The sequence below is a fragment of the Stegastes partitus genome, unplaced genomic scaffold, assembly GCF_000690725.1.
Source record: "Stegastes partitus isolate 25-593 unplaced genomic scaffold, Stegastes_partitus-1.0.2 Scaffold782, whole genome shotgun sequence".
Classification (NCBI taxonomy): Eukaryota; Metazoa; Chordata; class Actinopteri; family Pomacentridae; genus Stegastes; species Stegastes partitus.
The window spans coordinates 237,947-259,608 of NW_007578513.1; the positions used below are offsets into that span (position 1 = coordinate 237,947).

At 42.6% G+C, this 21,662-nt stretch overlaps 1 protein-coding gene across 1 annotated transcript in view; it reads left to right on the forward strand.

The window, feature by feature from the left end:
* The window catches only part of robo3 (roundabout, axon guidance receptor, homolog 3 (Drosophila)), a 90,664-nt gene that overhangs the window by 29,560 nt on the left and 39,442 nt on the right, over positions 1-21,662 (forward strand). The window contains exons 3-6 of the mRNA XM_008292072.1: positions 11,655-11,812; positions 12,525-12,645; positions 14,628-14,766; positions 16,594-16,721. Of these exons, the coding sequence (XP_008290294.1) occupies positions 11,655-11,812; positions 12,525-12,645; positions 14,628-14,766; positions 16,594-16,721 (546 nt within the window). The remainder of the gene's footprint in view (positions 1-11,654; positions 11,813-12,524; positions 12,646-14,627; positions 14,767-16,593; positions 16,722-21,662) is intronic.

The following is a 21,662-nucleotide window of genomic DNA, read 5'->3' on the forward strand; positions in this document are numbered from 1 at the left end:
TTATACATAAAATCACATCATACATACAATGAATATGCAGTTTACTGTGGCTCTTTCAGTCACTAGAAAACACATTTATGTCTAAATGAAACCACAAGGAACATAAACGTTCACTTATATCTCACTGGTATCGCTTGTCTGAAAAGGGCTTCTGATGGCAATGCAGTGGTCAGGGAGGAGGCAGTGTGTGTGTGTGTGCACTTTAACACAGTGCCATTGTCGGCCTGAACACAACCTAAATCACCCTGATAAAATTTCACTTGAATTGCCTTATTGTTGGAGTGGAATTCTTGAAGGTGTTCATTGCCACTATCCCACTGCAGTGGTCAATAATTAATGGGTGCTGGGTGGGGATGCCCATTGTTCCAGGCGCCTCCGTCTCCCCCCGTTCCTCTTGAGGTCGAGTTAAACAGTGTTTCTGGTTTTCCAGATGGGTGAACTACAGTAGCCTTGATTCGGCCGGAGGGTCAGCTGAGGGCAGCGCGGGGCAGGCGAGCTGGGGGGGGTGATGGAGGGGACGGGGGGGGTGCTTCAGTTGCTTTACAATAGGCTTCTCAGCAATTCTCAGTGACCCTCTTACCCCACTGTTATAGGCTGCACGACGTCAGCCATTACTAGATTAAAGTAATCCTCTTTTCAGGGCCAGACAATTGCTTTATTAGCTGACCACACACAGGAGCTTCGACCACCTCTGTAATGGTATTGTTGTGGGAGACCCTCAGGGTCCCGGGGTGGGTGTTATTGGTGGAGGGTGGGCAGACGGAGGGAGGAGGGTTGTTGTTGCAGCTCTGCTTAGCAATGCCATGCATACATTACTTCTGCATTACTTCTTGTTTAACCTTTCACACGAGGCATTTGCTCTCCTTATACGGGAGTTTTTTTTCTTTTCATGGTGCACCACCCTCGCTTGCACATGCACAGAAATCCTTCGCCATAACTTATATTTCACATGACTTATCGGTTTACATATTGCTTGGATTACAATCACATTAAATGCACGTTTGCAAATCCTCTCCTCCTCTTCCTCCTCCTCCTCTTTCTTATAGCATGCAGTCCAGATTTTTTTTTTCTCTGAATCTCTCCTCTGGCTTGTTTCTGCCAAATGGCTCCCATCAAAATGCTGTTTCATCTCCTGTTTTCTTCAGTTTCTAAAAGCATGGCGTATTTCCAACTGAAGCAAAAAAAAAAATGTCCTTTTAAATCCACTCCAAAATGTCTGTGTGTTTTTTTGCTGACAGATTTGTCAAAAGGGCATTAGCTGATTTTTATTTTTTTTTATTTTCGGTGAGCCTGTCAATCAGGCATGAAGGGCTTCACCTGATAATTTATTCGGCTTCATGAGGAGTGGGGAGCCACTCATGCTGAATTAAGTATTGTCAAACAGTTTGAATATTTCATGAATATCTGAGGTAATTTGAGGAGACGTGGCATGTCTCTATCTCTGTCATTTACATCGTGGTGTCCATGAGAGGCATACATTTGCTTTTGTAACAAAGTGTTGTGGGGCTTCAGGATGCATCGCCACACTCCCTATAGGATATACGTCAGTTTCAATTTAAGAGAAGACTCACAGAGGGCAAATTCATAACCTCTGCATCGTAGAATCTGTGGCTTTCATTTCCATCATAATCTTGAGCCTTGTTCCTTCTTCATCAAACACACATTTTCAGACTGAATCCTCAAACTAATAAATATGTAGCTTCATTAAGTTGATGGATTTGACACGGACCGAACATTAAACGGCCATTCACCTTGACTATATGCAATCTAACACATCCTCCCTTTACAGAGGTCACGAGCCTGCACTCTATATCAACATTTGCTGTTAAAACACTGAAGAGGAGGAGAGATAAATCTCAACTACATTTTTTTGATAATCTGATATTATTGATCCACGCCAGGAAATTGTTTTTTTTTTTTTTTTTTGCTCCTAACTGCAGGTGAAAGGTCAGAAGTCAGGGTCGGTTATACAACAGCACCCTGGAGTACTATACAAATCATTGTCTCGCCCAAGGACACTGCAGCAGCGTGGATGCTCGTGGCACCTAGTAGGGTTCCCTGTTTGAAAGATGCCTCCATTGTCGCTGGTCCACCCTATGGGATCATTTCACTTTTTTTGGAGGAAAATCTGAGGAATGGGAAGATGGGAAGCTGCACTATTAGTTCAATTCCCAGAGAATTACAGAGTCCATAAGCTGCTGGGTTTGGTCTGCAAGTTGTCAGAGGTCGGGAGAGTCGTGTGTATCCCGCCAGGAATTGCAGCGATCAAACACATAGATGAAAAATTGGCAGAAAAACTCCAAGGCACACACACACACACACATACAGGACCAACATGGCATGCTAGGGGAGGGTTGCGGTGGATTAACCTCAAGGTTGCTGGGTGGGTGAGCACAGCTAGAGCAGCAGCACCGGCTCAGAATTGGGATGAAAACCTGCTGCTGAGCCACACATAGGTGAACACTCCCCATGCTGGAGGGATTTACACTCAAAATGAGAACAAGTTTGTGTACGTGAGTTTTCATGTGTGTGTATGACTGTACACTGATGTTTGTGTTTACAGTAGACTGGCTTTATTTGTGTCTGTGCACCAACTTTGGGGCTTTTTCTGTACTTCCATGATAATAGGAGAGGTTAGGGTTGGGTTGGGCAGGAGTGTAGGGGGGCTTCAATGTGAGAAGATTTTGCCTGCCAAGTAGTATTTTAATATGGCCCCCCTCTTGACTCGAAATATGGCTATTTCAATCAAATGGGCCTGGCAAGCCTCGGGCTTGTTCTGCTCTGTTTGAGTGTGTGCACGAGTGTGCGTTGAAGTGTGATGGGCAAGGAAGGGAGGGAGAGTGAAGATTCAGCAGGAGAGATGGAAGCTTAGCCAAGGCCTTTAATAGCTCTGTAGACACACACAAGCATGCACCATATACAGTGTGAAGCTCATTGCTTCAACAGTCGTGCTCTCCTCGTTTATCATCTGTCATTTTAAAAGCCCTATTAACGTTTCATCTTTAAAGAACATCTATTACTTTATCTCTGGCTTGACTTGACTACCTGTTGAACCACATCATGTACTTAATGTACAATGTATATAACCTAGTGAAATATTTCCACCCTGGGGAAGTCTGGGGTGTGTTCTATTACCCGTAGCCGTCGTGTTTTAATTGTAAATCTAGTGCCAAACATTCCGCCCATGCAGGCAGTAAATCTTGAATACAAGCCGCCCTAACTGACCAATCATAGCTTGTCCAGCAGTCATGTGATATCTCCAAAGCTACTAAAGTTTACATTTTGGAGGACTGGCGTGCCAGCTACAGATTTGCCTCCAGTGTAACTACAGAACCTTTACACGTAACGGCCATCACTATGCCCATAGCTGTAAACTCTTAGCATGGAGACGGATTTAGAGTGTGCAGGTCTGAGTGCATAAAGCCACATTTATGCTCTGTTGAAACTGCATGTCGCATAGAATCAGAAGCCCTCTCTTCTGTGGTTGGATCAGGGGGCCTGCCTTCACCATTTTCTGTAACTTTCACAACATGAAGATCTGACTGTTGTGAGATAGGACATTAAAAAAGTCTTTCAGAGTCATCCCAGCTCTCTATGCGGTGGTAGTGTTTACTTGGGCGACATGTAGGCAGCAGCAGCAGCAGCACAAGTTTTACATTTAAACTTTAATGGAGCAGTTCAGTGTTAGACTATTGTTGTACTTTCCACATCAGTGAGTGCATGAAGGTCTGCGCATTTGTGAAATTTACATCTCACAGAGCCTGGCAGATGTCAATTTCGCAAGTCTTAGATTATGCATGGAGTCCTCTGCACTACACTACAAGGGCAACGGTGCGCTCACTCGGCTGTACTGCGCATTCATGGAATATGTAGATATGACCTACCGCACATGTGTTCAGTGGAGTCTTCCGAGCAGACTCCCGCGGGTTGGAAAAGTAGTATAATAACAACAGCTATGCGTCCGTGGGTGGCCGCAGCTGTCTGTCTGCGAGGAAGTGTAATCAAGGGGGTTACTTGTCTCTCTGCTGGGAGGCAGCACAGTGGCATCTGTAACGTACACAATCCTGGATCATTGCACAGCTCCCTCGCTCCCAGTCATTTTTTTTGTCTGGACTTGTATAATTTTTTATCACATTCACTGTACCCAGTGCACCTCCATGTAAAGCGTGGAGCGGCTTAGACACACAAGCTTGTTGTCACATGATTGCAGCATTGTGCCCATATTGGCCTGATCATCCTCAGCCTCTCAACTTGGGCTTGCTTATGGGCCATGTGCTTCATTATAACTCACACACACACACACACACACACACACACAGAGGACCCCTCCCCATGAGCACCCCTCGTTCCCTGTAGTGTCTGTGTGTGATAATGAGAGCCTCCTGTGCTGTCCCACTGATGCATGTGGGGCCCACAGTCATATTGGCTGCAGACTTCACCGCTGCCAAGTATTACCCCCCTCCACCACCACCACCACCACCCAAACTCACTGCTCCTCATCCATCCTTACCCCACCCCCCCTTTTCAACACGTCTGAGTGTGACAAGACACTGTGGAGGGGCCAGGCCTGGGCATTTATGAGTGCTTAAAAAGCCGTGAAACATTGCACCTTGACAGATAACCTCATTTATTTTTTTCCCCCTTGCAGCACTGGAAGGTGGGAGGGTGACGGGTGGTTTCCCACATTTTATCACTTAATTCAATTTTGGGCAATATTTTACATGTAGCGACAGTGATAACATATTTTAAAGCATCGTAAACAGAATCAGAGCATGGCACGAATACCGAATTGCATGTAATTTTCTCGGGCTCGCCTGATGATTATGTTGTAAGAAAGGGTTTATCTATGCTAATAACAGTCTTATAATCTGCTTGTAATGCATCACGGTGACTTGTGGATTTCATTTCAGTGTTATCTGAGCCCAGTAGCTAATAATTGGTTTTCTAGAGGTTTTGCTTTGAGAAATGCCAGGGCTTTCACATAATGTTCATTTGTACCGCAGAGATTTTCTGTCAACTTCTGGCCAGGATCAATTTGGAAACCACTCCAATGCTCTATCAGATGGAGTGTGTGAATTGTTTTCATTTTAATTCCTGATCTCTTTTCTAACCGCCCAAGAGAAGAAAAAAAGAAAAACCTCAAAAACGGTCATCTCAACCTTTAAGGTCTAATTCTTGGCAGCTACGCACAGAAATCATTTTTCATGCTCTTGTCAACGTAGCGAGTAGGACCAGCTGCTTTTTAACCGTTAGCCCAGGTTTGGTGGCAGCGTGGAGGGGAGGGCTCTGGGTGAGGGTGCTAGAGATTGGGTGGGTGGAGATGGGGCAGCTGCTGTGGCTGCTAAATGGACTCAGCTGATGGGACTAAGCAGCAGCAACAACGGCCTAAACGGCTGCGGCAGTCAGCATGTTAACGGACAAAAGAAAATGGAGGGAGTAAATTTGAGGAGAAAAATGCATCAGACATTGATGAACAGCTCGTGTGTGTGTGTGTGCGCGAGTGTGTGCCTGATAGAGCAGGCAGCAGTGCTTGAGCTGAGAAGGTGACCCCTCTGGACTGGTGGAAGGAGTAATTGAAATACCCTCTCGCTGTGATTCCCATTCATTTGGCTTTAGAGCTGGCTCAGTTTTGCCGCTGGGTATGTGAGCATTTCCAGAAAGCCAAACTATGTTATGTCATAAAATACTCTCAGGGCAAAGAACCAAATGACAGAACCATGACAAAGATGGAATTACACTTTGAACCAAGTCGGGGTTTTTTTAGGCGGGGGGGAGTTGGACATTTTGGGTCAGCTGTCAGAAAATGTTGATAAAGAAATGGAAAGGGCTTCTTCACAGTGTGTGGAAGTGTGTGTGTGTGTGCTTGCTGTTGCACTGCAGGGGGTCACAACCTTCAGTCAGTGTGTATACTGCACTGAGCTGGTCGTATTGGACAGTGTTTTGCTGTGTTTGCTGCTACAGCTGCCGTGCAGCGTATCTGCACAACTGTCTGTGTTTGCATTGGGTGGGATGGGGAGGAGGTGGATACTTAGTGGCAGCACGGACATCTGTCTCTAACCGTGAGACCCCCACCTCCCCTGCATCCTCTACAGACCCTCCCATCACCGCTGAAAACACACACACACACACAAAACCACACCCACACACACCAATATCCTGTGTGGGCCGTTTCATCATGGTGTAATGGTTGATAGGGATCGGAGGGGGTCCACTCTGGATAATGAGAGTGGCTGATGGAAGGTGGCTTCTGACGGGGGCCCCTGTTGGGCCCAAGGGCCTGGACAGATATTGCCTTTGGGAACAGGCTACACCTATAGAGAGAACAGAGAAGACGTATCTGTGTGTGTCTAAGCAGGCTTGATAAAAGGATAAGAAGGATGTTTGTAGTTGGGCAAAAGAGCAAAAACATCAGTGTGTGTTTTTTGCGTGTGTTCACACCGCAGCAGATTGCTTCATGTAGGGACAAGATGTAAGCTGACGGATTGACAGATGACCAGCTCAATCCCTCACAACAGAGCTTGAACCTTAGGATGCTTTTCTCCATTCCCCTCCCTCTCCACCCCTCTCTTTGCTCTGCTAGCCAAGGGACTATCCGTCATTCTCTTTCTGCCATCTGAATATTTATTTTGGAGGGGGGTGCTGTCACGTGCGTGCACTCCTTGGGACATTAACGACAGCGATAAAGCCATTTAATTAAAAGTGAGCCGGAGCTCGCCCCAAAGGTGTTTTTTATGTCCAATTAAATGCTCAAATGATGCCCTGATATACAGCGGGGCCCCGATACTTTGCACATGTGCTAAATCACAGAAGTCTAGCAGCCACAGATAAATAATACTTCCATAAAGTCACATGTTTTGTTTGGCACAGAACTGATGAGCTTCTCCGATGGTTTAATTTTTGTAATGATTCAGTGTAATTTGCGAACCCAGTGTAATCAGGTGACCTATGCCACATGAAGATGGGTGTCGTTTGTTTTTAGTGATGTGTAAAGATGCAAACTGACATCAATCTGACAGATGTGGACGTGTGTAGGAGTGAGTGATGACATACATGTACATTTATGTTACAGTAACAGCATATGTGCGGTCGAATTGAAATGATTAATGAGAGAAAATAGATTATTTTCAAGTTGTCTGTAAAATCCCAGTTTAAAATGATCTATAATTAACAGTCCAAAACCAAAAGATGTTCAACTTATTATAATATGCAACACAGATAAACATCAAAATACCATACCTGAGAAGCTAGAACCCCAGAGTGCACGACATTTACGGTTGAACAACTTCCATAAATTGAATAGCAAAGCAACACATTTCTTTTAATTGGCTGTTTGGTTCATCAGGTCATAATTGCAGCTTTGGAAACAATCAGTGAGGAAATATATGAGCAAATGATTTTGTTTTGACTATCACAATAATTTAAATAGATGACAAATATAGTGAATTGATTCAGTCATCTGGTAAGTTCCATATTGTTAAAACTTTGCTGTCCAAATACATAGATACTGCAGTGGAAATTGCATAGCAAAACCTCTGATTCGTATGGAACATACTTCATATCATCCGACGAGCAAAGCATGTATATTTCACTGCTAGTTTTCAGGGTTTCAGTTCCAATCAGATGTCTATATTTCGCACATACACACTCCTTATCTGTTGCTGTGTGTGTGTGTGTTACTGTGTCTCCACGCTCTGATTAAAGCGCACCGTTCAGGCCCAGTGGTGGGGATTACTCCGGCTTTGTTGAAGGGGTTTAAAGAAAGGGTCAAAGTGCACCCACTTAATATGGGCCCCCAAGGGCCTCATGGGTAATTGCCAGTGCCTAATAAACTTCTGGAGACCCTCTTTTTGCTCAGATTTGGTGAGTGCGCAGGGGCAGAATGGGAAAGATCAGGGGCCCCTGGAGCCATGATTTGAGAATGGTGTGTGACAGGTCATTGCAGCAGTCCTTTAACCCTGCAGCATGGTAATTCAGACCTGGGGTGCAGTCAGCTGTCCTATTTCCTTCCTCACATTGCGTGACGAGACAGGCTCCTGAACAATTTAGTCAGGTTTTTGTAATTTGCCGTGAATAGCGATTGGAAAAAATGTCGGCAGCAGGTATAGATAAGGTCAGGGGTGTGGTTTGGCATATCATTGCAGGATTGGAGGGGCCAAAGGGATTCGGAGTGCCCCAAATGCTCTGAGGGAAAGTAATTGGCCATCAGAATATGGGTTGACTAAAGCCATAAGCGGCAATTTCATCTCTCTAACAGAGACCGATAAAAAAAGACAGTATAACATAGTGGTTCGGGATCCTGCAATGAATTGTGTAGACGTGTATTTTATCAGGGCCAAGGCAAGCACCAGGCTCTGTTAGCTAATGAGGAAATGAAAAATATCCTCTTCTCTCCTTAAACACTGATGTGCCCGTCTCCCATGACCTTGATTACAAACAAAACAGGCTGATTTATCCCCTCGCAGACACACCCACGCTCACACTCAAAGAGGACGCCACGCTATCTTGACAAGAAGAGAAATGAGCCGTTGCAGCGTACAGCCTGACACTGAGATACCCTGAGTGTGCCGTGCGAACCAGGTATTCCAGATAAGGCCATGTCCTCAGAAGTCTGAGTGTAAATACGTTCATATGGATGGATGGACGGACAGGCAGATATATGGATGGTGGTGATAATGGTAATATCCTGGGGCTTTCTTTGCCTGTCAGCACAGTAACGAGGGGAGGCGTGTCATTAATCAGATGAGGCGGCGGCCCTATCCAGCTGGCCTGTGACATTACAACGACATTGCTGTTGTTTCACACTAATGTGGGCAACACACATATACACACCCTCATGTGCGTACCCACTCATGTCCAGAGATATAGATAAAATACATACATACACGCATGCATTTCATGATCTGTCAGAGTTAACATCTGTATCTATGACAACCAGTCGCCTCTTTACATGAACGCAAAATCACGTGGAAGACAATAAGATGGCTCAGAGCATCCAGAAGTTTTACATTCTTCTGCAGAAACAACCATACATGCTCGTGGTTTGCTAATTTAGTCCATGAGGGAGGCTACACAGGTCAAGCAAGTATTTCCGACAGCTTTGAAAACTATTGCTTATTCAATTAAATGTCAGGGTGAATGTAAACACTTGTTTATACCACTGAAGACACATTTCAAAAGGAACTGGATACATGACAAATCAATCAGGTTTTCCCGGGACTTGCAGGGATATTGGTCTTTTTCCCCCCTCAGGGTTGAATGGAAAGAGTAATAGAACATTCACCTTGAGGAGACGTGCTATTACTTCATGTAGAGCGCTATGTACCAAGCAAACGGCTTGTGTTGTGAGGTGCCAAGGAAGAAATGTAGACTATTTTGACAAACATTCACCTACATAGTGTGACTGAATATGCCATCTGTGCCAAAATCAATATGAGTGACTGCACTATATCCATCAGTTCAGTGATGTCCTGTAGTGAAGGGACTACTTTGCTCTTATTGGACTGTTTTGTCAAAGATCAGTCAATGGGGATGGCTTTTGAATTAAATATTATTGGAATAGCCTCACGAGCAGATCACACCCTTGTTATTATAATCTGGTAATCTGATAGTTTCTGCTTAAAAATAGCAGCTCAATAACAGGAAAAAGAAAAGGTTACTTCCACTAACATATTTCATTTCAGCCTGAAAGGTGATCAATAATTCAAAATGTGTTACTCAAGAATTGTTTTATAAGCATTTCATGTCTTTGCCAAATTCTGCAAGACGATTCTATCAAACTTTAACGATTGTTTTACCCCAGATATGGCAAACTCATATAGTCACCTTTGTATGCAGGCCATTTTAACGACGTCTGTGCTTTTACAGAGAGGGGATGCTTTTTATTTGCAATGTTCAAAAGTGTGTGAAGAGCTGTCAGTGTGAATTAGAATGCCAGCGTCTGGCATGACTTGCACTTTTTAAGGTGAAGTCACAGCTTACTCTCCTCTCATCTTTACGACGGTCCGCGCAGATCTTTGCACACTCAGGAAAGGCTTGTGTCAAGACACGAGCGGAATGATATTATATTGATATGACTTATTGATATCGTTAGTAAGCGCTCAGTAATATATGCAAATCAGGCATGCAATCCTCTTGCATCAATTAATCATCCACCAGCTCCTTGATGTTCAAATCTTACATCTAACCATAGCTTCAAAGAGAGCTCTGTGGAATATTTGAGGGTAGAAATGTAATCCCCACCGAATGGTATTTTGAAAGTGTTGCTGCTGGACTTTGGCAGTTTCTTAAAGCGTGCCTTTCTGATTTTGTGAAAGGACAAAGAATTTTGGACGGATATATTTTTTCCCTGTCAGTACGGGTGGCTGTTTGGTGGGGCCAGACAGGAATGACACAGAAACCATTTCATTGTTTTATCGCATTTGTAAATCCCTGGAGTGGCTTAAGCCAGACTTGCAGCCTGCAGGCCTGCATGGCTTTGACCTCGTCCTGGCAGACCAGTGCTGTCTCAGACTACAAAACCATCCTCCACATCTGCAATCCGAGAGGTCGCAAAGCTCTAGAGGCTGAAATGTGAAAGAAATAGCCCGATGCCTTTAGGTAACAGCCACAAGATGTTGACTACAGAGGGACGAATTTGAAAGGAGGCGCTGTGACCCGAAGACACGTCTCTGTTTGTGAATAAATCCATGGAAGGCAAAAGAAAGCCAGTTATTTTCTGAATTCTCTATTCAGAGTTGCTTCCTGCAGTTGATGAACTGTAGTTGGTTTATCTGATGTACTTGTTTGAATGGTGATTTCTATTTGTGTATTTATGCCATAGCCGTGCGTGTGTGTGTGTGTGTGTGTGTGTGTGTGTGTGTGTGTGTGTGGGTTTGGGTCAGATTGAATAATTCATCTACTTTGTGTGTGTGTAAGCTACAAGAGCCTTTAATATTGATGTGCTGTGATGCCGCACACATGACATCAAGTCAATGAAGACCTCAGGGAAGCATGCACACCATGTTAAATTCACAGTCATACAGCGTCAATGGCAACGTCTTGTCATGCTTTGTGTTATTCAGCTCAGGCAGACAGTGACAGATAATTTTTATTTCCACCTTTTTGGCATCTATGATGTTTCTTTTGAAGGCCAAATGTAAAAGACTCTGTATGCATTAGTCTGACTCACAGACTGCTGGTATAAGCCTTTCATTGGCTGCACATTGCACATGACTTTCTCCTCATCTTCCACTGTCTACAGCAACCTACCATTAAATTTTGTTGATTTAAAAACAAAGCTTCGCCAAGTATTTGAATCATTCAGTAAGGCAGGCCTGACAGTTTTTCAGTGAATCAGCCATATTATTGACAGTTCTTTTCTCTCGTGTTTCACCAAAACTATTTACCCATCATGATTTTCTATGGCACACTGTTGCTGCGTCCTTTGCTTAGCTTTACCCAATACAATTGTAATTAGCTTATAGTAATACAAACTGACGATGAGGTTCAGTCAGACTATGCAAGACCATATATACTGTGTCAGATAAGAGAGAGTACTTTTTATCAATTTTTTAGAAGAACTATGTGTATGCAAATTCAGATAAAAGATAGTGTCATCAGCAAAGAGGTGTCCACTCGTTCTAACCATGCCTCTGCACCTTCACTGTTTCCCCCAGTTCTGAGAGATGACTTCCGTCAGACGCCCAGTGACGTGGTGGTGGCCGCAGGGGAGCCCGCCGTCATGGAGTGTATCCCCCCCAGAGGCCATCCTGAGCCCACCATCTCCTGGAAGAGAAACAACATCCGGGTCAACGATCGCGATGAAAGGATCACTGTAAGTCGGCTGGTGGTTCAGCAGGACAGAAATTAATATAAAGGTTTCCAGAGTGCAGTTATTTAGGTTTGTGTGTTGTAGTTTTTTGGTTAACACAAGCTACTTTTGTGAGTAAACTTCCAACCAGACTCAGAAAAACCCTGATTAAAAATGTCCTGGTTTAATCACTGTTGATAAGTGAAAAGCAACAAAACTATTAAACTACACTCATTTTTGTTTAATGGAATCCTTCAAGCATGTTTATGAGATTTAAAAAAAAAACACCTTCTACAAATAACTGTCACAAAATCTTCAAAATATAATAAAACCAGACTTGCACGTTTGCTAGTTGCAAGCCGACAAGTGTGTACACACGTCGTACGCCATCATCAAGTGATGAATCAATGCATCTACTCATTACAAACTGCGCAGTGGAAGATGTTTCTATGGTGATTGGCCTGGAGCTAGAGCCATTGTCAAATAATGTAAGAACTAGCAGGGGAGCCATCTGTCATGACACACACTGAAAATGATGGAGGAGCTTCTCTCTTGACTAACATGCCTCAATATCCTGTTTCCAACCTCTTTCCATTTGTCTTCTTTCTTTCCCCTCCTCCAACACCACCTCTCCTCTCCTCCTCCTCCTTCACTTACCTTTTCATCTGTTTCCTCGTGAGCCTCTCTCCTCTTTCTTCTCTTCACATCTTCCTCTCTCTGTGCCCTTCATTTTCAGATCCGCGGAGGCAAGTTGATGATTTCCAACACCAGGAAAAGTGATGCTGGCATGTATGTGTGTGTTGGAACCAACATGGTTGGAGAGAAAGACAGTGATCCTGCTGAACTGGTAGTATTTGGTGAGTTTTTATTTTTTATTTGATAAAACTATGGTCAATTAGCAGATACTATGTGGGAAATGAAACACATGGGCATTACAGTATAGTAGGATTTGGCATCATAAATCCCAGTTATTTGTTGTTGAGGTTGCACAGTCAAGTATGATAAAAGATGTTTAAATAACATTGCAAACAATCTAAATAAAACCTAATGGCTCATTTATTACACTGTGTAATTTATTGGAAACACAGCAATCCCTTATAAATGCAGTATCTCTGTAGATTAGGTTATTTCAGTTAGAAATGATTGTGCTTTTTACTGTGAGCTTCAGAAAACAATGAACATACCCTCTGTTTTCTGCCGCTCTCGGGATTTGTTTACCTTCTGGTTGAACTGCCTTTTCTGTGGCTGATGCTGCAGCAGAAAATGAATCTTTTCTTGCCAGCTGCCCCTTGTTTTGCTCTCTTGACCTCTCTGTTTCTTCTCCTCTCTCTGATTCTCTGCTTTGCTCCCAGAGGAGCAGCAGAAGACACATTCTCAAAGTGTGTATTGATACCAGGAAGCAGATAGAAAATTGATATTTTCTGACCACCCCCCACCCCTCTACCCCCTCACTACCACCCCCAGATGTTGCTCCTTATGCACATTGTAGTCCAACAGAAATCCTAAAACCCAGTGTGTGACACCTAATTTATCACTTTATGGTTCCTGAAAATGCACGGCCCAACACTTTCTCTAATAATTCATATTACCGCCATCTGTAAAATTGGCAACATAATGGCTAGTGCACATCTGCACTGATTTTTCCATCCATCCATTTTGGGTCCCTCATCGTGGGCTCTGTTGTGGTGGCAACAGACTAGGCATGGCAGTCCAGACATCCATCTCCTCTGCAACTTTTTATTGCCCCACCTGGGGGACTATCCAGCCTGTAACATTTTTTTGAAAACAAGATTATGATCATAATAACAGCTCACAACACACTGCTGTCTCTCTGGGCATACTGTGTGTCTCTGGTGTATTGATTCTCCCACCTGAGTAACTCAATGTCTTAGTTCCCCTGCATTTGGCCTCTAACCGTCTTAGTATAGTGATGTGAAATCTTCATTTTTGTTTGACTTGTGAGGATTTGTCTTCAGCATTCATATTTTCTTTCTTTGGAGGACACTACATCACAGCCTGTGCTACTGCATAGAACTGCACTAAATGTTAATTTCAGATAAATACTCCTAATAACAGTGAGTCAATGGGTATTGACTTCATAGTTCCTGCATGGATTTTAGCATGCTTTGATCTTGGATCTTTTGTCTTTTTGTCTATTCTTTTTGATAAGAAACCTCAGGCTTAGCCGAAGCTTGGATCAAATACTAGAGTCAAAGTGAGCTGTGGTGCAATGCAGTGGACATCCACTTTCCCACACCAAGCTTAACCCTCCCAACCATTCACCTCCTGCTCCTCGTCAGCTTCAATGCTGCCCTCTTTGTTTCTGTTCAACAGTCTTTTGCCGCTCAGTGCACTTTTTTTTAATCTTCATGTTTTTAGATATACAAATAGCATTTGATACGATACATTAGAAACACTCAAATGTTCCATGTTGTTAATTTTGATCTGCATTTGTTCTCTAAATGAATGCAGCCTTTCTGTCAGCTCCAACCAGTCTGGCTGTTCTGCTCTTACCTCTCTCATCGACATCCAACTGCAGAACTGCTGCTCATTAGATGTTTACAATTTTTCACACTGTTAACATTTCTAGAGACTTACGTGGTGAAAATCCAAGAGATCAGCAGTTTCAGAGTTTAAGCAAATAATTTTTAAAAAAAAGGTGGCATCAAAAGATGCTTCTATTTTGGCCAAGGTATCCCAAATGTGCGCACTTTTCCACTACACAAAAGGCAGTGTTGTAAATTGCTGACAAATGTAAAAAAGTCAAACTGCAATTAGGAACTAGCTCGACAAGCAGTTTTAATCTTCTCCCCTCCTTCCTCTGTCTGTCTAATTTCAGAGAGGCCAGTGTTCACCAAACAGCCGGTGAACCAGGTGGTGCTGGCAGACGATACGGTGGACTTCTTCTGTGAGGTCCACGGAGACCCGACTCCGACTGTCCGCTGGCGGAGAGAGGAGGGGGAGTTGCCCCGGGGCAGGTATGACAGCAGCCATACTCAAGTAGCGTCTACTCGAGGCATCGGGACAGGCTGATATCACTGCATCAGCTATGAATGCTGGCTGCCAACATGTTTTATTTCCAGTAACAAGGAGTGCAACTTTTATTTTACAAATAAGAAAACAGCATCCAGTTAGATATGGAATTATATTTGTGCCACAATCCTGAGCGCGTAGAGGGAAATTTTGAGCACAGAAAACAATCTTGAGCAAATAAAAGCTTAATCCGAGCAAACGAAAATCTATTCTGCGTTCAAAACTATTATTATTATCAACATACGCACACGGTTTTGTCATTTGCGCTCTCACAGATCTCCATTCTGTGCATTCAGCTACACTCACACTCGCTCGCGGCGTCTTTCTCGCTCACGCACCACACTACTGATGATCTGTTCAAGCTCAACTCTGCCTGCACGTTCGTTCAACTTGGCACAGCGTCACGAATGTGTCACAAAACCAGCCAATCACAGCCTTGAACAGGGTGGCTGACGCTGTCCAATCAGGTGGCTGTTTCAGCCGCCTCTCAGAAGTAAAAAGTGACAACAAAATAAAGTGGAGTGGTGCGATTAATGCCGTGTTATAATATGTTTTTGATTATTTTTTTTTTGTTTTTAATATTATTGTATTACATATAACAAAAACAATTTCTTCATCCTTGTTCAATTGAAGTAGCTCAGGCTAGCCAAGCTGAAGAAAGTCATTAGAACCTGAACAGCAACATAAAAACGGTACAGAATGGCACAGTAGTTGGTATTACTGAAACATTTGTATGTTGATAGTTGCAAACACAGCAGTAATAGTTTTGAGCGCACAATAGATTTTCGTTTTCCCTTTACGAGCTCAGGATTGTGGCACAAATATAATTCCATAGTTAGAGAGTAAGCATCTGCACCCTGCCTTTCTATTCTATTCTATTCTATTCTATTCTATTCTATTCTATTCTATTCTATTCTATTCTATACTAAATAAACACTCTGAAGGAAATGAATGCAGCGATTGATTGAAAAGATGATTATCTGCTTGCGGAAGAAATTCCTGCTTTGACTTTCACTTTCAAAATTTCTCCGAAGATAAGATGTTATCAGAACATTAGGATGTAAACCGAGCAACACGTTGCTGCTCATAATGCATGTCATACCAAAAAAATCAGAACACTGTTGATTAAAAAAAACAAAAGTTGTGACTAGAATCAGAATGTATGAGTCATATGGCACGGCAGCTTGTGTTAGTAACGTAGAACGGCAGTCATGTAAATGATAAGCAGTTTATTTGTTCAACAGCTGTCTAATGTGTTATGCGACTGTTTCTGTACAGTTCTCAGCATCATGGAGTGTTTGCACCATTACACTGTGACTGTGTTACTGTGACAGTCTCACTCTCTCACTCTGATGATTTGACTGAATGAAAAATTAATGATCCCTCCAGAGAAATAAGGTAAAATGTTCCCTTGTTGTCAGCGAGATTCAGGTTTGCACTTGGATTTTTTTATTTTTTGTCTCTATGTGTATCTATACCCAGCTATAATAAACACATTATAGGATTAGACTATAGTTGCTCAAACTATAACTTTTGAAATACCTTGACATCTGTTGATATATAAACATAATATTGCCAGCTGCATTGCTTCAACTTTTCAGATAGGAAGAAAAACAGCCTTGTTCTTTGTCTGGCGGTGGCACTCGCACATTTACTGACCCACATAACCTCATATTCATTAAGACATTGAAATTCACAGCCATCTGGAGTTTTCAGAACATAGATTTAACAGATTTTTTATTTTTTTTTTGCTAAATCTTGTGTTTTTCCAGATTTGAGATCCGCAGTGACAACAGTCTGCGTCTGAACCAGGTGCGAGCTGAGGATGAGGGCACTTATACCTGCGTGTCAGAGAACAGTGTGGGCAAAGCGGAGGCATCGGGTACCCTGCAAGTGCACGGTAAGACTCGGGCTTCACTACTTTATGCATTGCAGACACACATACATACATACGGCAGACGTGTGTATTTGTCTCATTTTGAACTTTAATTAGATCTAAGTGTTTAGAAAATGTGCCAATACACACAGACTTTCTTCTTCTTAAACACATTATTTTAGTGTGAATGAGGAAGAAACTGTGTCATTGAGTTTTCCACTATTTTCCAGTATTTAGGTAAAGAGGTAAGGCCTTTTTTTAACCAATAGAAAATCAGCTTCAAAAGCTTTCTTTTAGCAATTGTTGTGCAACTTTAGTGGAGGCAGTTCTACACTGGTAGTATCCTGGACTTGTTCTCCAAACTGTATTTTAACACTGAATGCATGAGTAAATGATTTGCACAGATGGACGTTTTTTTTGCTATGATGTGTCACAAAATGCCCACATCTCACCTACCAGCAGGCTGTCTCATTTCATTGTCTTTCTTTTGATGATTTCCTTTCGGTTGTCAGACAAGCAGAACTTTCAAATCATGTTGAATGTAAACACCAAATGTACAAAATGTTTATTTTGAGGCTCCAAAGCCAGACGGATACTGTGGCTGGTTAAAACTGCCCAAATCGTACTTGTGGTAATATGCTGTTTACTGAAACTAAAAGAGAGATAAAGTGAAAAATGGATTTTAAGTTCCTTTCAAGCTCCGACCCGTCATCCTCTGGAGAGAGAGCCAAGATCAAAAAGCATTGAAATTGCATTAGAATAAAGTCAGTCCCTTGAAGAGAGGCACTTGAATGAGAAATCTGTCATTTGTGATGATTAAAGGGAATATTTAGCGTTTTGCTCTGTAACAGTTGTTTCTGTGAGGGGGTCTCTGGTCTGCACTGACACTTCTGACATGTGCCAACAAACACCACGTCCTACATGTACGTAAATGTACGGACGAACGGACTCAAGGTATTTGTTGGTGCAGGAGACACTTATGCGCGTCATGCACTCAACCAATAAAATTTAGTACTAGAATGAAGAAGTCATTCCCAGCAGCAGCTGTTAGGCAAATGGAAATTGATTGTGGGTTGGTGCCTGCAGCTGCATTGTCAGGGGTAACACACACACACACGGAGACACACACTCAAAGGAAAATGACCAGATATTGCACAAAACCACAAATCAATCAGAGTCTGCCCTCCTGTCATCACCTGTATGTTCACATTCGCTTCGTCATTCCTCCTCCTTGCTGCTGCTGCTATGCTAACCCCACCTGTCCTACCTTCTCTTTGGACCGCTTTCACTTCACTCACATTCAGCTAAATCGTGTCATTATTAATTTTGCACACAGCCGAGCGGTTGTTGGGCTGCAAAGTTTTTTTTTTAAACATTTCATCCAGTCTCGCCATTCATCTCGTTCGACAGCTCATCATCTCATTCATTTTTCTTGTCCTCTTTTCTTTTCCATCCATTTCTGCATCACTCCATCACAGTCGGCCCGTCCTGTAAGTATTCTATTTCATCCCGTCTTTGCATGCTGGTGTGTGTGTGTGTGTGTGTGGGAGATGAGAGAGTTTTACAGGCTTTAAGATGTTGGAGGCATATCCCCCCACTACCTCTGTTGATTTTCTGCCAATTAGGAATAGAGGATAGTCAATTAGTATTTAAGTACCTCGAAAAACATGTGGAGTGGGCTTTTGATTTTTTGCTCTCGTGTTTTAGCTCATCTAAAGGTGGGACTTCCATTACTGAGGAGAAAAAAAGCTTTCACTAATGCCAGGGATCTTTAATTTAGTGCACAAATTTGTAAAATAAATTAAAAGAGGACAACAGTGCTGCAGTCACATGCGGTTTAATCACACGTGCTCTGACAATTCAATTGTCTCTCTGGAAGAAAAAAGGCGTCTATATTGTGATAAATACACATTTTGCAGTGTTTCAGGTGTATTGGTAGAATGTGTGGATGAAAAGGCAGCGACTCTTGATGGTAACAGAGCTAACGGCAGCCCTTTACCAGCGTGATGTGTCGCGGTGTATGAGACTTTTCATTCCTGGAACACAAACATATAATTGAGCAAAGGAGCCGCTGTTTTTCAGGGGTGTCTGAGGAATCGGCCGTCAGACGTCTTCTAATGTGACAACAATGCGATGGATTAGTGAGGAGTGTCAGTGATGGGCCTCGGTTTAAGTAACACAACAAAAAAAAGGAACGCAGAATGTTTAAACTCTTCACCGTCGATTTCTATTTCCGAGAGTGGCTTAATGCTTTAAAGTTTGACATCATTATACCATTTGATCTGCTTCTCCTCTCAGTCACTTCATATGTGCGTGGGCAGGGCCAGCAGAGAGGGATGAAATAACCCTTTTAAGCTATGACACACATTGGCGGAGGGCATCACCAGATGTGTGGCCATTAGAGAAACAGTTCTCTGTAGCAGAGAGTGAAGCAGACGTGAGTTTGTGGATAGGCCAATCCCTCATAAGCTCACATAAACTTAATCCATTTTGACTAGTTGGTGTCTCTAGTATAAAGTCTTCAATCTGTTTTGTTGCTTTTAACAACCACAAATCCATCAGAGGAGATTTCTTCCAATGCCGTATTCAGTTGTCGGACTGTACGTAGTCGTCTGCTGGTATGAAGAAAATGGTATTTTAAGACTTGGTACTTAACAGAAGGACTTTTCTTTGTGCACTCAATATGAGACAAGCACACTTTAGCCGTTAAATGAGCAATCGTGAATAACTGGGTTAGGAACGCGTGGAGAGGAAGGAATGAACAGTTCTGGGATTTCACATTTTTTGATGGACAAAAGGAGGAATCGGACATCTTGACAGTTTTATTCCAGAGACCGCTCATCAAACCCAAATTTCACATCACCTAGAAGACCTCTGGCTAAGACACCATGCGTGCTTAATAATGATTAGGAAATCCTGGAGAGAGCCGAAGAAAGGGGCGACGGTTAAACTGGGACACGCCGGTCCACTCACAGCAGGGGGGCTGTTAGGGACCGCACTGATGTCACAATCCCCAAATCTCATCTTTGCACTCGCTTCGAGCCAAATGCAAAAACCGCTGTCCCATTTCCAGATATATTTCACACTTACAGAAGACACACTCAAATAGGAGTTGTGTTTATGTAATGGTATGCTATTAATAAATATATATGAATTGCTGTAATTAATTTTTTTTTGTAATATGCTGCCGGGGGAATTTTAGGCAGTTCTCCATCACAGTCCCTGGAAATTATACACAGTGTCTTTTTTTAATGTTTGTAATTAAAGACGTGAAATGAAAAGAGACACGTTGCAGGCGATGCAATGTTTGCAAGTACCTGCTCTGGATCATTTATGTGTCGGTTCAGCCTCGATCCCTGTCAATCCTTTAATTCCACAGTCGACCGAAGCCACTTTCAAGTTGCCTCCAGAGACCTGCAGAGTTTTAGGGTAGCATCAGGTTTAACTCTGCATTGTCAGGACTACAGCAGCGGTTCACTTCTTATCAGGGTGCATTTTAACTTCTCCTGCACAGCTACGTTCACAATAATAGAGCGACACATACACAAGCATCCTCTACTGACGGATCAATTTGCTTTGGAAAACGGCGTGGCCATTCGTAACGGTGGAGCTCAGTCTGCTGGGAGTGGAAGGCTCTTTCAGGAGGGTAAGAGGTTTTAGAGCTTCAAGCAATTTCAGACATATTACATTATTCTTTAGGCCTTTGTATGGCGATATAATCCCAACACAGAAACTGATTTAAGCACGAAAGCCTTGTACTTGTTGACCTGATAAGATTTGCTGTAAGTCTACTTATCGGTTTAAATTATGTTTTTATGTTTGCGCTTTACTTGCTACCAAAACAGTTTACCGCCGGACCAAGGCTGCAACCCAAAGGATGAAACTGTTTTACATCCCAGAAGAATGAGACTGAGTGTGAAATTGCTAAAAGAAAATTTCCTTCACTTCACGTTTTATTGTTTTTAATTGATTATTTATTTGTCATGTTTTTTTTTTTTTTTAGCATACAGTCTTTTGATGTGTGATGATATTCAAACTGAATCTGAACAGACACCTTATAAATAATTATAGTCGGGTCAACTCGTGCCTTAACGATGCGCCGGCGATGTCAATAAGCAAACGTCATTCACACAATTTTTTGCAGCTTTCGTTTCTGCTTTGGCTGCAGCAGCTGAGTTGCTCTTAGGACGGATTATATTTTTTAAATTCCTCATATTGGTTTAGGATTATAGTTTGCTCCTCTTGTCAGAAATATGTGGCTCCAGACCTGTCCGTGGTTGTGACTGATCATCTGGTGCCAACGCTGCCCCGTCATGTGAACATACTCGTTTGCTAGATTCTGATTTTATGAGTTGATAACCAGCTTTGTGTGACTGAGGCTTAGTGAAGCCAGATTACAGAATAAATTTTTTTTTAACTTGCTTCACAGTACAGGCCTCTGGAACCAATGAGCAAGAAAGCAAAACAACTCATTTGTTTGTTTGTTTTTTTTGTCTTTTTGCTTATGAAATTAAAAGTACCAGCTTGGCAGTAATTTAGCAGATGGAAATGGTATTCTGAAACCTGGAGTCTGTCTTAAGCCTTCCTTGAGTCATTTCCCATCTGTAGCCGTGCAGCTCGATGTGAGGAATGAAGAAACTCTGATAAGGAGGAGAATAAAACAAGAAAGTGATGCTGGATTAAAAAAAAAACTTCAACTTTTACCACACATTTTGATAACTAATGAGGTTCATTACATATGTATGTTCAGAGAGGAGGCAAGATGACCTTCCGTCTGAATTCTATGCAATTAAATTTCTGTCATATACAATGCAGGAATGGCCTCAGGGTGCTTTTACATTATACAAAAGAAAAGATGAAAGCACTGCTTCTATAACTTATTCCAGTTCTGTTTAAAGCTTTACCAGCCTGAAGTTCATATATTGACGTTGGATAAATAGGAAGGAGTACTGGGCACAAAGGTCT